The 17,247-nt window shown below is 41.3% G+C and overlaps 1 protein-coding gene across 2 annotated transcripts; it reads left to right on the plus strand.

The window, feature by feature from the left end:
* The first annotated feature begins 7,952 nt into the window (after positions 1 to 7,952).
* Positions 7,953 to 17,190, plus strand: prpf4bb (pre-mRNA processing factor 4Bb). 2 transcript variants are annotated; one of them, XM_082545878.1, is made up of 16 exons: positions 7,953 to 8,165; positions 9,341 to 9,431; positions 9,705 to 10,837; positions 11,138 to 11,311; positions 11,553 to 11,708; positions 12,050 to 12,131; positions 12,235 to 12,436; positions 14,092 to 14,165; positions 14,317 to 14,407; positions 14,586 to 14,733; positions 14,834 to 14,971; positions 15,079 to 15,232; positions 15,324 to 15,438; positions 15,528 to 15,679; positions 15,808 to 15,894; positions 16,007 to 17,190. In XM_082545878.1, the coding sequence occupies exons 1-16, from the start codon at positions 8,107 to 8,109 to the stop codon at positions 16,208 to 16,210; spliced, it is 3,060 nt and encodes a 1,019-aa protein (XP_082402004.1). In that variant the 5' UTR covers positions 7,953 to 8,106; the 3' UTR covers positions 16,211 to 17,190. The 2 variants fall into 2 exon arrangements, with proteins under 2 accessions (XP_082402004.1, XP_082402005.1); XM_082545879.1 differs by having other exon boundaries at positions 7,961 to 8,165; positions 9,341 to 9,416.
* The last annotated feature ends 57 nt before the right edge of the window (positions 17,191 to 17,247 follow it).

The raw sequence follows: 17,247 nt of genomic DNA on the forward strand, positions 1-17,247 counted from the left end.
AACTCGCTGTGCTGCCATTCTGTCAAGTTTCCTACTGAAAAAGAGTTTAGGGGTTTCTTTTCTCAGCTATAAGCCAAGTGTGGAGATGCTACGAGCTACATATTTCATTTTAAGCACGAATGATTATATTACTTGAATAAACCACCTCGGTATAATCAGAAAGCCCCTTCTCCCCTTGTGTAATAATGGGATACGTCTGTTTTGAGCAGGGCTTCAATCTGTGGTTTGGCCACATTTATAGAGTCAGCACATTCTACCCCAATACCTCGCTCCAATATACGAAATTCCTCTGAAAGCATAAACTTTAAATGGAAAAATAGATTTGCCTACTCACTCTTACAGACCGTTTAAGCCACGTTCTAGCACATTTGTCTCCCATTACAGTCATGAGAATGCCAAAGCTCTGTGAGGGAAGCCGCAGGAGGGATTGATCGGCTTTGGTTTATCTGATGCATGGGTCCCCAACTGCAGGCCTCAAGGGCTGGTGTCCTGCAGTTTTTAGATGTGTCCCTGATCCAACACAGCTGATTCAAATGGCTAAATGACCTCCTCAACATGTCCTGAAGTTCTCCAGAAGCCTGGTAATGAACTAATCATTTGATTCAGGTGTGTAGACCCAGGGTGAGCTCTAAAACCTGCAGGACACCGGCCCTCGAGGCCTGGAGTTGGGGACCCCTGGTCTGATGCATGAATGACATATCATCGGTATGTTTGTGTTTCAGTGTCCTCACAGGACAAAAAGGTTTGAACAAAGCTGTTTTTTTTCCTTTCTTGAAATCATTTAGACAAGAATATTGAGATGAAATCGCTCCATTAAATATAATCACAGTGTAATTATAGCTGGAGCCAGGAAACAGTGATAGGGAATCAACTAGTCTGTCCACACTATGTTAATTCTGATTAAAGCCTGGCTTTCTGTTTCTCTTTGCTTCCAGTCTGATCTAGGGAGACAGTAGCAATGATTATACAAGGTAATCTCAGTGTTTTTAACAGTTTAAAACTACACGGTAGTGATGGCCAAATGAAGCTTTCCGAAGCACTGAAGCTTGTATTGAAAAACGGTTCATTACTCGAAGCTTTTCAACACAGTCCTCTCCGGTGACATCTGGTGGTGAAAATTTTGAAGAGCAGCTTGAATCTGCAAAATAAAACGGACTGCTCAATTATCACTGCTCACTCAAGAGTGGAGTTCTCTCTGATATTGGGCCACCGTTCCGTTGCTTTGAACATGTAATTGGTTTTGTTTTCTCGATTGGGGGGCTGAAAAAAATGTAATGCGTATTTGCGTAATACATTTTGATCAATAAACTTTCCCTATTTAAACATGCACTATGGTGGCCTTTCTTTGCTCATAACTCCTTGATGTTGGTAAATACAATAAGTGAGCAATATATATAATATACATATGATAATGCACAGCACATTATGGCGTATGCCCCTGCTGTGAAGTCCTGCCTCCATCTACTTCTCGTTTAATCACTGGACAGCTGGACAGGTTCATACAAAATATTAGATTAGGCCAATTGTCCTATACATATTTTTGACCTAGGGGTGGGATTGATTGTGAACTGGAAAGGGAAAATGCTTAGGAAGCTGAGTACGGCTGCATCGTCACTGATTTGTAGAATCCTTTTGATTCGATACAGGATCCGATTCAATTTGATTGGAATCTGGAAAGTTTTGCCTCAGTCAGAAATATTACAATTCTGATCATTTAACAGTATATATCCATAATTTCGTATCTATTAAAAGAAAGCTGACACATGTGAGACTTAATTAGAGATGTAAACAGAGAGTTATGAAACCTGCAGCTGCAGAAGCCAGCGAAGAAAAAAGAGGCAAACACAGCGCGGACCCGACGACGCACCAAAATCTGACTCTGACGCGTCGGGTCCGCGCTCTGTGTTTACGTTTGTATGCAGAATCCGTAAACCTGCTCGCAGTTACTGTTTTAGCTGCATGGTGTTTGACGACATGTTGTGAGGTTTAACCTGAGATGCTGGCGTTTCAGGCATAATAACGTTAATTTACAAATCGACACAGGATTGTAATGAATCAATATCACTTTATTCAATTTAGCATGGATTGTAATCAGAAAGGCGATAATCAAAACCCACCCCTAATCAAGAACTTGCAAAGTAAAAACATGATCAATGTAAGGTAGCCCTTTTGTTATTTACATTTAAAAAGAGGATTCGTGTTACTGTGCGCTGGCTGAGTCTGTTTCTTTTCTTAGAAATAGTTTCTCCTGCCCTGGAGAAAATCCACTTGCATGGAACAGAAGAGGCTGTGGAGTGCAGGAACTACACTGCAAGTTGGTAGATATGCAGGCATTCCTGGGTCCTGCAGACTATCACCTAAAAACAATAAACAAAATGATTTTCTAAACTGTGTAGCAATGTCATGTACGTATAGTGTCAAATACATTTTTGTAGTCTTCATCAGCTTTAATTCACATGGAAGTGTTCCTAAAGTCATATGCTGTAATGATATTTACATTATGAAAACATGATTTTGGACATTTCAAGTTTTTCACTTCGGCAGATAAAATGAATTGAGCAAAATCAACTCAAAATATTTCCCCACGCCAGAACGTCCTCTCTTCCTCGCTGGCTCCATATCTGTCAGTGGAATGATCACCTCGTCGCTCTCTGTCACCATCAACACACTCCACGAATCCCGTGGATGATTCACTTCCTTATATCTGTTTGAATCAGGTACCGAAGCAGTTACGTGCGTAATGAAGCTTCGGACGTCACTGGTCACGTGACTTTTGCCAAACGAAGCAAGCCTCGACACAGTGCTTCTGAACCAGTGTGTTGTTTTTTTCGACACACGCTCCGGAGCGCCAGCTTCAAGCGGGCCATCACTACTACACGGTAAAAACAAAGAGCATCATTTGTCAGCTCTAAGATTTTGCAAACGAGGGCATAAAAAAACTGTCAAGGCTTTGAAATTGGGTAACTTCAACCTGAGGTGAACAAAGACGTAATTTTTCACGCTCTGCTTCATTTGGCTTGGTTTTTGTTTAATAAATAATGACATGGTGTAATCGATTGATCTGAGGGTGTACTTTAGTTTTACCATGTCTGTGTTGTATCTAATGCGTGTACGCGCCCTTAATGAAAAGGAGCTTGTGATTGCAACCTTTTTAAATGATGATCACACCCAATAAATACAAGTTTAGGTTCAAAATAATTCACATGAATTAGGCAGTATTATAAGATACAGTACACTAGTTCCACTTTGTAACCTGGGTGGTTTTACACTGTTTATTTTGTGACGCAGCTGTTGGACCTACAGCACTGCTTAAATATCGCCATTACAGGCTTTGACTGTCACCCATATGCAATTTTACAGCTATGCTTAACTAAGCACTTGAGAGGAGTAAAATTAAGGGTTTCTGCAACTCCTGTTTTCTAATTTGTTAGCTCTTCACAGACATTCTCCTCTCTGCCACACCCTGCACCCACACTGATGGTCTTAACGTCCACAATTAACTTCAAGTCACCGCCCAGTCTGGCTGAAGGTACAAGACTTTCTTGATTTTAATTTAAATTAGTATAAACCTAAAAATGAAACCAATGACGAATAACACTGTTCCTTCTGTTTCAATCCAGTAGGCTCCTGGTATTCATGTGGATGTCTTTTTGACACATGCCACCCACCTAAACACTGCAAAGTAAGCACCCCACACCATGGAAATGGCACTCCACCCAAAACGGCACAAAAAATCTGATTCCAAGATTTCCAGATCCCAGTACTGATCAGGCATTTGCAGTGCACAGTGGAACACACCTAATGTCCATTGCCCCAACTGGTCTGAGCTGTTTTTGATTTCAGAAGGGGGTTTTCTGGTTGTTCTCATCCTTTAAAGCAAACATCAACTGAATATGCTTAGCTCATACTCCCAAACCCACTTCTTTGCCCTTGTAAATTGCCTGTCAGCCCTTATTCTCTCAGAAAAGTAAACAAAAGAGGCTCGTAAAGCAAAACTGTTAAGAAGACGAGAAAGAAAAAATATGGATACATCTGTCAGGCAACAAATGACATCTGCTTGATAGGAGAAGGCGTTCTTCTTTTATTTAGAAGAGCTGCCTAAGCTTCACATTGAGGAAGTCATTCTGAGCTATAACTCTATCTTTGTCTGCAGCAGCAGCAGACAAAACCCAGTGAAGAGTGCAAAGGCTAGGGTGACAGCAGGTTAGCAAACTGCCTGAGTGTCTTTAACAGGCTCTATAATGGACTGCGGTTGTCTTCAGCGAGCATCTGTTGGACCCCATGTTTTATGGCTCCGTCCTTATTGTGTCTCCAGTAAAGCCCAACGAGCAGAGAGCTGAACAGTCAAGGTAGACTTAATGTCTGCTTGGGGGTTTTTTCTCAGGGAAATACGAGTTGCAGTCATGAATCAGATCTACCGTGTCAGTGTGCCTTTATTTGTGAAATGTCCATTCATCAGTAATGTGGCTGCAGATCTTAAAGCACAGTGATTGTATAACTGTGCAAAGGTGCAGTTTTTACCCATGCTAACAATTCAATTCAATTTTATTTATACAGCGTGAAATCACAACAACTATTGCCTCATGGCGCTTTATATTGTAAGGTAAACCCTACAATAATACATACAGAGAAAAACCCAACAATCATATGACCCCCTATGAGCAAGCACTTTGGCAACAGTGGGAAGGAAAAACTCCCTTTTAACAGGAAGAAACCTCTGGCAGAACCAGGCTCAGGGAGGGGCGGGGCCATCTGCTGTGAGCGGCTGAAGTGAGAGAAGGAAGACAGGATAAAGACAGGCTGTGGAAGAGAGTCAGAGAATAATACAGGTAACAACATGTCCATGTATCAGTATGTGGTTGATCAGCCCATATGTGCATTATGACCTTTTAAACAAGTATTCTCACAAGATGAAACACATTTTTCATCAGCAGCTCGTTTTGCATATGTTGTTCTCTGTAATCACAATGATGCTGATCAAATAGCATCAAAATGCTAATCAAAAGCATCCCTAGAAAAATGAAGACTGGAGCTTTAAAAGACATAATCACTAAATATGAAGGAAAACAAATTTGGTATAAATGAACTGGTTCAACTTGGGTTCTTAGGATTTTGACATATACTGCAGCTAGCCACTGGGGAACATTCACAATATCTTGGCTTTGCCTCTGGGTAGCTGGCATGTTCACAGCCCTATCCAATCTGGCTCTAACTCTGTGACAAATGTTCTGATTAAGGGTCTCATCATTTATGGGTATGGATCGAAATATAGCAGCAATCACCAGGACGCTTCGGACTTTCTCGACTTGAAACAGGATCTTGAGATCAGCACCTTCTCTCAAAGTATGTAATCATTACTTATGCTTCTAGCATTACAGCTTACTGCTGCTATTATTCGACACTTGTGCCAAACAGTGAAACGGTACATTATATGTTCTATATGCTCTCATTAAAGTCAGATTTATTCTAGATTTACAGTTGTACAGATGTAAAATTTAAGCAGATTTTTAACCTAAAATAAGGAAATAGGAAATGTTAAAATAAAGTTTCCTGCATCTGAACAAGGCCTGACAACATAGTTTTATGGACACTCTGGTATCTTAAAACTAAATGTTCTTAAGCTGCTTTGTTAAGTCAAATGAATACAGTAAAAAAAGATAAATGATATTGATGAAACGCAGGTGTCAGAAATTATTTTAGGCAAGAACTTCAAGCTTTACACAATATAAGTAGTTACACACCTCATAAATCATACAATGTAAGACAGACTGGTCTTTAGATTGCACGGCAGAATGGAGTATACAACATTTGCCTCGTACTGTATACTGCCATGATTTACTGGGCACACTGGGATGGGGCTGTGAACTAATGGAATATCTAATGTCTCTGTGAAAGAGACGTTAATCAGTTGTGAGACCTCCAGCTTGCAACTTTACCATATAAATCTGAGATAGGCTGCACGGCAGAAGGCCCAGGCTGTGAGTTACATCCCGAGGCTCTGTGTGTTTATACTCTGTACATACAGTGTGGATTTACGTGAGAGGGGTTCCAGTAAAACTCAAGTCGCGTTGGGTATTTTTCGGTATATGCTTGTTGTACTTGTAAACAAAATCTCAGAGTACTCAAACATACACAAATCAAGATGTCATCAAACACATGATGATAATAGTACCATCTGCAGTATCATCATTTGCCAGAAAATCTCATCCCATCTGCCAGGATGTCAGCATTAATGCCGTTATGTCTTCATGCTTCCATTACTTCGTCACTGTTGTGGAGCAGCCACAGGTGTCTCACAATACCACAATTTACTGCTTGATATAAAACTGTCACAAGTGGATAATGCCCAGCCCTTGAATGCGCTTGCATCCGTGAAAGTCATGCGGTTCGCAACTTTTTGTGTTGCGAACATGATGTCTCAGATCTGTCTGACCTTATTTTGCATTTTGTATGAGGCAACACGATAAAGCAGATGTGGTGTTTGGTGTTTTTTTTTAACTCTGTCTTTCAGAGTCACATGCTGTTTTTCCCCTTTTCAGAAGGATTACCACTTTCTGATACTGGACTTGTTCTTGTTTTTCCAGGTCTGATGACTACCATAAGAAAAAGGCTATTTATAGAAGTGTGTAGAAGTGTTGAACCGCTGAACATTTCTGTATTGTTTGCTAGGATGTATGGAAATATCTTTGCTAAGTTGTCTGTCATGTGTAGGCACTATACTGGTTCATCCCTTGTGCTATGTGTCTTTTTATGTTTGGATGATTCGTAGGTCAGTGTTAAGTGGCTTAACAAGCTCACACAAAAAGCACATTCCTCTAAGGTACAAGAACCTGACCAATGACCTGAGGATACTGTAAATAAAAGGCAATGAAGTTCAGGCAAAGAACTCAAGTATCACACAGTGACACGCTTTTACTTGTTCTATTTTTACCACAATAATACTAAGTAACTTCCGCAAAATCATTGCTGTTAAAATGTTGCACTGGAGATAAAACTGTAATCATTCATGTGTCATTCTGTTGAATATTGGCGCACACTGAGGTGCGCAATCATGATGCGCACGAGGGGTTTTCAGCAACCACATGAACCACTACAGATGATCCACCTGTAATTAACCTCGTGAGCCATCGTGTGGTAAAAGCAGACCGAACAGGCTCCAACAGCATGTCCTTTGCACGACTATGTTTTCAGTCTTTCTATAGCCAATGTGGTCATTTAAAATCCTGTATCCAAGTCTTCAGGTCGCCCATCTATTTATACAGAAAAAATACGAAAATTCAAATAAGATCAAGGACATCGTGGGGTATTTGTTATACATTTGTCTTTATTATCCTTTATTTATCCAGGTGAGATTTAAATCTAATTTCCAAGAAAGGCCTGGCCAATAGGGCAGCAAAAGCTAATACGACACATAATAATATAACAAGTAAAAAACAAATACTATATTGCATACAGACAAGTGAGCACAAACGTGTGAATAATACAAAATAGCAGATCATTAAAAGCCACATTAAAAACAGTCACACTGGCTAAAAGAGCTATTCTCTCGCTTTAAATATACATACAGGACAACACATACAGTACACAAACAGTAAATATAAATTTAGAGTAACGCACCTTAAAATTTCTGGTTAATCACTTAATATCTTGAATTGCGTATCTCAGAACACTATCTTACTCTGCAATTTTTCCATTTGTACGTTAGCATTTCGACATTTTAAGATAATAACACGAAATTTCAACATTTGCAACTTAAAAACTTTGGTTAATAATTTTACATTTCAAATTGCTTATTACAATTTTTTCACTCAGAAATAATTTGAAATTTCGAGATACTTAGTAGGTGAAAAATTTACCAAAAATTTATAAATATTTTAATTTGGCAGTTGTTCGGGCAGGGGGTGTCTGTGTGTAATGTAAGTGGCTAATATGAAAATTTCAAGTTACACAAGCACACACTCTAGTGGACAAAGAACAGACTTCAGTGCACAAATTCTGACTGCGATGCGCCGCCAAAACACCAGAGGAACGTGTCAGTATTTTGATATCATTGTACCCATGTGGAGAAAGTAGCCGAAGAAGAAAAAGCCCCCTCAGCTGAGGAAAATGGCCGACGTTGAGATGGAGATCTCGTCCAGGAGAATGAATAATGGCAACGAGCACGTGTAAGTTATTAAATTACAGATACTTAAAGTTTGTGGCAGTAAGTTATAGGCCTCTTTCAGGTCGAATATGAAGGGAAGTGTTATCATTGCCGGGGCTAACGGAGTAGCAAGTTCACGTTGTTGCCGGGGCATGCTCACGATAGGCTAACGTTCTTGGCTAGCTAGCTAATGTTCTTCAGCGCGGCTAGCACTAAGTTTCGGTGATAGCATGTAGAAGTGTACCTCATCCGCGTTTGTGTGTATTTGCCTCAATAAAGTGTACCTGCTAAGCCACACGCAGTGTAAGGTTTGTACTCGCTCCCAAGCAGCTATCATGTAATGTAAGTTAGCATAGCAAAAATTATTCAGTGGATGTAGCTGCTTAGCACTAACTTTGCTAAAGACGGTTAGCATGTCAGAGCTAATGAGTGAAAATCATCTTGGCGGTCTCGCTCGGAGAAAGAGGGAGCAAGTGAAGGTTACACGGGGATTTACCGAGTGTCACTCTCTCATCAACGAGCGATTCTGATCAGTGTTTCTACAGCTTCATGCTTAACTGACCACGTTATATAATCCCGGTATGCCCGATGTTAAACACCTTACGCTTACCTAAAATGGTACACTTCGGGCGATGATGGGTTAAACTCGGAAATGAATGTTGTGTAAGCTATGAACTGATTTTTAGACTAAATGTTCACAATGACTGCAAGTTACCTCGAGGAAAGAATAGCTATCTTTATGATCTTTTTATGTACATGTATTAAAATTAAAACTACTGATCACGTTGTATGATGTTTGTTACTGTAAATCGTGTTCACTTCATTATTAAAGAAATAATAATTGGACAGTTTCCTATTTTTCCAGATTTAAAGGGGAAAAAATAATAGTGCCACAAGAAGATTTGATGTGTAACTGAAATTTTTAGTTGATTATCATAGTGTTTTATATCCCAGACACTTAAACTTAAGCACCTGTCAGTATTTTGGACAGATGGCAGAACTCTGTGCGTCTCATTTTATGGGATGTTATCAGTTGCATTCAGGGTCAGGTATTGCTATGGCCGTGTGTTCCTACTACCAGTCCAAAAACAATATTTGACACAGTTGTGTTTATTTTTTAGACCTTTGTTTCCTTTTGACTTCAGTCAGCCAAATAATTTAGCACTAAAGCAATTAAATTTTTTTTTTTTGAAACAGGAAGCAAGATCTGGAAAGCCATGAACGAAGTGGAAATGAGGACAGCGGCGACATATCTGAAGAGGAGGAGGAGGAGGTAGGGCTTGACAATGTGAGGACCTAAATGCCATCAAGTGGTGTCATCTCTTTTAACACAAAACTCAGACTATACCAAACTGTGCTACTATAACTTGCTGTAGGATCAACTTTTACCAAAATTTAGTAACACTTTTTGTCTACATCAGTCATTCTGAATACAGTCTAGGTTGGTTAGGTGGTAAAAACTCAAAGAAAACAAGATTATATCTGTTTACACCATAACTAAGAATTACAGAGATCATCTGTCAACTAAATTGATTGTTATCCTGGTATGTTCACATCCTAGGAGGAGGCTGAAACTAATGGCGAGAAGACAGAGGAGGGGTCCAAACATCACAGCAGTAGCGGTAAACACAAGCGGAAAAAACACAAGCATCGCAGTAAGCACAAAAAGCACAAACATGCCTCTGATGAGGACAAGGACCGCAAACGCAAGCATCGTCACAAACATAGGAAACACAAACGCAAAGAGGGCTCCTCTCCCTCTGCCGCTGTCCTCTTTGGCTCCTCTACTCATAGAAAAGCTGAATCTTCTCCTTCTTCTGGAAATCCAAGTCTGGATGACAGGGCCTTGCTGGAGGATTTGGAGAAACAGAGGGCCATGATCAAAGCTGAACTTGACAGCCAGTTGATGGAGGGAAAAGTTCAGTCTGGCATGGGTTTGATCCTTCAGGGGTATAACTCTGGATCTGAAGAGGATGGAGATGCAAGGTTCAGAAATGGAGAACCACGACAAAGGGGCAGCTCAGGTAAACCTATATCACCCAGAGGAAAAAGTGGCAAATCTAGACGGGACTCAACAGAGGGCAGTAAGTCTAGCTCCAAACGCCGTAGTCGGAGTAAGTCTGCAGACAAGCTAGCCAAGGAGTCTAAGCAGGACAAGGTGACCAAAAGCACCAAGGACACAGGTGTAAAAGACAGAGGGCGAGGAAGGAGCAGGTCAAAAGACAGGAAGGGTTCACACAGCACTGATAGGTCCAAGGAGAGAAGGAAGTCCAACTCTCCTTCCAGCTTCAGGGGAGAGCAGAAAGTCGGCCGCATTGATAAACGGTCCTCTCCGCAGCGGGATGACAGACCCAACCAGGAAAGAGTGAGCCGACGGTCCAGATCGCCTGGACGAGAACGGCCAAGTCGCTCAGACGCTGACCGGGACAAACGGCCAGCCAAGTCACCATCCAAGGACACTTCTTTAGGAAAGGAAAACCGCTCCCCTCATAGACGAGGGGCTCACAGCCCTGCAAGGAAACGCAGCGCTTCCCCTCGCCATAGAGATGCCCGCTACCCTTCGGCTAGTGCCTCAGAAAGGATATCAAAACAGAGCCACTCTCCATCCAGAACTAGGTTCTCGCCCCAGAGACGCCGTAGCCGCTCACTAGAGGTCAGGAGGCGAGATGCTGAGAGACAGGAGTCACCACTGAGGTTAGTGCACACCTCTGGCTTTTCCAACGTTTCCCATAATAAGCTGATTGTGACAGATGACAGAATTGTCTTTCAGTTTCAGATGAATAAAAGTGAGTTTGCAAAAATGTAAAATATTTGAGTGTTCATTTATAAAAGCTAAAGATTTATTTATTTATTTATTTTTTTGTAAACTGGAAGATAATGATATATTTAACTTAGTTTAAATGCTGATCCAAAGTTGCGGAGAAAAAAAAGTCTTGAAGGCGCAAAAGTAAAGTTATGACAGATTTTGAAATATTATTTTTTATGTTCTTCCAGGAAGCGCTCTCGGGCAGATGTTGGACCAGGCAGAGACCGATCGCGTGATACCAGTCCGAGATCATCGTCTCGCCGCAGGATGAGTCGCTCGCCTCTAAGACGACGGTCCCCATCGCCACGCCGCCGCTCCCGCTCTTCCCCCCGCAGACGGAGCAGGTCTCCACTGAGACGGAGGTGATGGCCGCTCACTTTTCACTCAACTTGTCTACATGTGACAGAAGACATTATCCCAAGTCACAACAAAGCAGTTCTCAAAAGTCGCTGGAGAACTCTTGTGTTTCTCTAATTAGTTTTTGGTGGTCCAACAGTTGTTTAGATATGAATTCTGTTTATATCCCTGTCTGCTAGTACCTTTCCCCCCTCTTTTCTTTTTGAAGTAAATAATGATTCCTGTCATCACGTCTGTGCCTCACAGGTCTGGGGAGAGAGACCGATATGGTCGACTCCGACAGTATCGACGCTCAATGTCCCGCGATCGGGAAAGAAGACGACGCAACAGAGATGAAGACAAGTTCAAGGGAAGTCTCTCAGAAGGCATGAAAGTCGATCAGGAGTCCTCAGAGGAAGAAGTGTAAGTAAAAGTGATATAAAAACTAAGATCCGATCGGGTTCGCCATACAGAGTTCAAATTTGCTGTGAAACGGTGTGGTACGTCTCTGCAGCCATTCATATCAACTGCTTTTGGTGAATTAATGCTGGCACTAATGAATCAAAACAAAGTTGAGTCCTTAGCATTTGTAGATATTGATTAGAAATAAGACAATTTTTACCATCTCGTCTTTGAGGACGTCCATGATCTGTAGCTGATATCATATCCTGTTTCACATTAATGCATCAGGGCACGATTTGTTGCTTAGTCGTTAACAGGAAAGTGTTTCCTTTGTAATTTTAATTTCTGGCATGTTTTTGCAGTTTGGAGGATTTTGATGGTGAGGAGATAGATGAAGAAGCTCTCATTGAGCAGCGCCGCCAACAGCGCATGGCCATCGTCCAGGTCTGTTTATACCCACGCTAATTCATGTCTGGAATTTTTGTAACTTCTATAAGTGGATTTGATGAGTGACCTTCTTACATCAGCTGTTCTTTCCACTTTACAGAAGTACAAAATCGTGAACGAGGACACCAATCAGACGTCAGAGCCCAGCAGCCCCCAGAGCAGCACACGTAGCCGTTCGCCCTCACCCGATGACATCTTGGAGCGAGTAGCCGCAGACGTGAAGGAGTACGAGCGCGAGAACGTTAACACCTTCGAGGCCAGCATCAAAGCCAAGCACAACCTCATCGCCCAGGAGAAAGATGGTAATGTTCCAATCAGAATGATGACTGTTAGCATACAAGGCCAACTGAATGAACCACACTGTCAGCTGTGAGCATCCTGGTTGGCTGCAAATTCAGGGGATCTCTTTAAAATAGTCTAATGGATTATAGGAGGATGCAGATATGTTCTTTTCCTTCTCCTTGTTAGCATGGAGAAGGACTTGAATCTCTTAAAGACTCTTGTATGTTACCCTATTACCTGCTTGTCACAATAAGAGCAAGCAGAAGCCTTTGAGAGTTTTTTTTTTTTTTTTAATTGTTATTAGTATTTTATTTATGTTTTTTAGCTGAAATGTTATTTCCAGAACTACTGCAGAGGTTGAAATCTACTTTTTCGCACCTGACACTGGCAGGTGTTTTGGCTGATCTGAGCATAAGTGGACAGCTTAAGCACAGAAGTGAATGCATTCAGGACACAGTAATGTCTGATTGCTTGAACTGCAGGAGGTCTGGGTGTGTTAGAGCCACTTGTTTTTAGCAGCGTGTTCTTTGATGTGTCCTTGGCCATACTACATCACTGCATACTGACCTGACATCCTACAAAGTATACTCTCTTCCTTTATGTGCTCCTGAATTTTATTATAAAGTTAAACAGGCAGAATGAATGAATTAAAAGTGGGAGACCCCATCTGTATTGTTTTGATTCTGCCATAGCTAACATATGAAATGCATTGCATTTCCCACCAGTTTAAATCAACGCATTTGGTCTTTGCGACTGTTTGTTTTTTGTTTTGCATATGAAGCGGAAGAATCCAAATTTAAATACCAGTGACCGCTGAAAACACATAACAAACACAGAGCTCGTTTAAAATGGTCAGTTTTAGGCCAAATACAAACGTGCCTTCATGTGTTATCTTAGCAAAAAGGAGACAGCTTGACCCAGGTAACGACAGACTGTTCTGCGCTGTCCTTCCTTTACTTCCACCCCTCACTTAAGCCTTTGAAATTTTTCTGAAAAGAGATTTGAGCCTGTGCCCACTTGATCACTGAAGAGCACAGTCTTCTGTGAGCATGGCGGAGAGATGAAACCTAACAGTTAAAAGCGCCTTCTGTCAGAGATGGCAATCTTTTGGACAGCCTGTTCCCAGTTTTCTGGCTGTGATTTTTGTTGAAAGCAAAATGGCACTTTTCAGTTTTTTGTTTTTTTTTCTTTCTTTCTTTTGGTTTTGTCACGGTCCCTTCAGCAGAAATGAATCAAATCAAGTTTATAAACGTGAAATGTGATTAAAAAGCGTTTTTACATTACTTGAAATTGGAGCTAGGACGCTGCATTAATATTGCTTCCCTGCAGTTTGGAACAATTTGGTATTTTCATTTTAACACAGGGGCATGTTAAAAAACGTCCAGTACAGGAAGTACACATGTCTAAAAGGGTATTTGGTGGCTCGTTTGTGTGAGAAATGCAGCGTTTTGTGATGCAGGGATTTTAATTTTGTTTCTTTCTGTCATGTGTTCATTCAGTTGCTGGCTTGTAATCCAAAGCCTGGTGTCTCTGCCACCTGCAGCATGTTTTGATCTCTGCAGAGTATGTGAATCAAACACAAGTTCCAGATATACTGTTTTTTACAACATGCTGAATGAGCAGAAACTCATCTTTTGCTGGTATAATTTGTTGTTGTTGTTGTTGTGTGTCTCAGGATCTAACCCGAAGAAGCCTTCAGCTCCAGACATGTTTACCGAGTCAGATGACATGTTTGCTGCAGACTTTGACGTAAGTATTTAAATACTGAGCTCAGTAGGGCATCTTAAAATCTTCACTTATTTTTAATTTGTGTCTTTGTGTCGTTCTTCAGAAGAGTGTAAATTATTGAGGCACACCAGTGAATTACTGACCTCTGTTTTTTTTCATGCTGTTTCTGCAGAGTGCCAGGATGAGAGCAGCAGGTGTAGGAAAGGACTTCAAGGAGAACCCCAACCTCAGGGACAACTGGACTGATGCTGAGGGTTACTACCGTAAGTGTTTCCTTTCTGTTAACTGTAGGTTAAGGTGACATTTTATGCTTGTTTAATGTCACCAGGAATGAAGGTTGTAGCCTGTTTGCGTTCGTCGCACATCAAAGTTTGTTTTTAAGTGCAACGAGAGACTTCGTCTCAGTCATTTTACACATTTGTAAATTGTGTTGTTGTTTAGGAGTGAACATCGGGGAGACGCTGGACAAACGTTACGACGTGTATGGCTACACTGGACAAGGTGTGTTCAGCAATGTGATCAGAGCCAGAGACACTGCCAGAGCCGGCCAGGAGGTGGCAATCAAGATCATCCGAAACAACGAGCTCATGTGAGTCTTCCCATGAATGCCAGCATTTCATATGTGAAAGTTATTGATCTGTTTAAATACCGTAATGGCTTCACTCCTGACAAGATGTATGTTTGAACAGGCACAAGACCGGATTAAAAGAGCTGGAATTCCTCAAGAAGCTGAATGACGCTGATCCCGATGACAAGTTCCACTGCCTGCGCCTTTTCAGGCACTTTTACCACAAGCAGCATCTTTGTTTGGTGTTTGAGCCTCTAAGGTACTCAGAGAGAGGACATCACATTCATTTTCATCATATTTTGAAAGGTGTGCTTTTCATCAATTACCTCAGCATAATTCATGAGTTTGTAAATTTTTCATTTGTAGCATGAATTTGCGAGAGGTGCTGAAGAAGTACGGTAAAGATGTTGGGCTTCACATCAAAGCTGTGCGTTCCTACAGCCAGCAGCTCTTCTTGGCTCTCAAGCTGCTCAAACGATGCAACATCCTCCACGCCGACATCAAGCCAGATAATATCCTGGTATGACTCAAATGCTCAGTCATCTTAAATCGGCTCACAGAATGACCAAAGTAGTTGTGCCACGTGTGATTTCTATTCATGTCTTTAAAAGGTGAATGAGTCAAAGACCATCCTGAAGCTGTGTGACTTTGGTTCGGCGTCACATGTTGCTGACAATGACATCACACCATATCTGGTCAGCAGATTTTACAGGGCTCCAGAAATTAGTAAGTACCACTATTTATTCTTTTCTTTAAATATTCACCATTAATCAGCTCGTTTTAAATTTGAAGTTTGCTCATAATTTCTTCCTCAGTCATAGGAAAGCCGTACGACTATGGCATCGACATGTGGTCCGTCGGCTGCACTCTGTACGAGCTTTACACAGGCAAAATCCTGCTTCCTGGATCTTCCAACAATCACATGCTCAAGCTGGCTATGGACCTCAAGGGCAAGATGCCCAACAAGGTGAAATTGCATCATATAATTTCAGTTCCTTTAGTGATTGTTTCCCCTTTTCTAGATGAAGGGAGATGTGTTGCTCTACTGTGCACTGTTCAAGAAGACTGATGCAATGTTTTGGATTCTTTCCACAGATGATCCGTAAAGGATTGTTCAAAGACCAGCACTTCGATCAGAATTTGAACTTCTTGTACATTGAAGTAGACAAAGTGACTGAAAGGGTAAGGTGTTCTTTCTTGCCTCTAAACCATTCTTTTTCTTTTTTTTTTACATGTCCCTCTATTTTAATAGCAGTTTTAAAAGTTTTATATTTTTGTTGCTCAACGCCTTTAGGAGAAGGTGACAGTGATGAGCACCATCAACCCCACCAAAGACCTGCTGGCAGACATGATAGGAGGCCAGCGGCTGCCTGAGGACCAGAGGAAGAAGGTAATGCAGCTGAAGGACCTGCTGGATGGAACGCTGATGCTGGACCCAGCCAAGCGCATCAGTATCAACCAGGCTCTGCAGCACCCCTTTATCCAGGAGAAGATCTGAAACGCTGAACACCATACACTCCCAGAGCAACACAGACAGAGCCAACCACTAAACCTGCTCTGACGGGAACTCTGCAGTGAGGCAGACAACTCACAGACTGTTCAGAATGTCATGGATTTTTTTTTTTTTCGTCCTCAGCTTCATTTTGTTTATGGATGCATAATTGTGTTTTATTGTAAATAGATCATTGAAATGGTAGCCATTCTTGAAAACATAGGTTTGTTTTTTTTTTCTTCAATTGTCACTGTAAACTTTTCCCTGATATCCAATGAGTTACAGTTTCTTTTTTTAATTTAACTGGCATCGGAGAAACAGATGTTTAAAAGAAAAATATGATTCCTGTAAATACTGTGTATGTCTATTGCATTAACAATCTCGAGCAGCAGACAGTTGAATTTTGTCGTAGTTGCAGACGTCCTAACATAAACACACCTTTCCTCTTTTATAACCACATTGCTCATTGTGGGGCGATGCATGCTTTTGAATGTGCACCCTTTGTGCTATAGATTTGCGTGGTGCAGGCCTGTAAAAATGCTCTGTATGTGCATCAGTGTCCCACATGTGACGACGACAACCTCCCCGCTCCACCACTAACCAGTCCTCGGGTCTCGAGGTCTGAGCTGAAGGAATAGATGCATATTATGGACTCCTTACAAAAAGTTTTTGTTTTGTTTTTTCTTAATTTTTAAAGCAGGTAGTCATTGTTTTCTGTTGCCGGTCGATTCCATTTTTAACCTTCCTCTCCCTCCAGCACTCTGGCTAGGTCGTGGCTCTTAAGGCTCTCACATTCAAGTGCCTCCTGTACGAGCCTAGTGTGTTAAAACACCAAACAATGCTGGCCGATTGAAGCCAACCCCACCTCTCTTCCACTGTTGTATATAGTCCATAGTTACTGTCATTTCATGTATGATTTGTTTTGTTTCAAGTAAGTGGTTAAAAAAAAAAAATCTTGTGATTTCAATAAAGAATAGTTGTGGAAACGCTGCTGAAAGAGCACCTTCAGTATAAGAAGTTTTTAGTAATAAAATGTTTCCTAT

This window comes from Aulonocara stuartgranti, assembly GCF_965226115.1.
Source record: "Aulonocara stuartgranti genome assembly, chromosome: 9".
Taxonomy (NCBI): Eukaryota; Metazoa; Chordata; class Actinopteri; order Cichliformes; family Cichlidae; genus Aulonocara; species Aulonocara stuartgranti.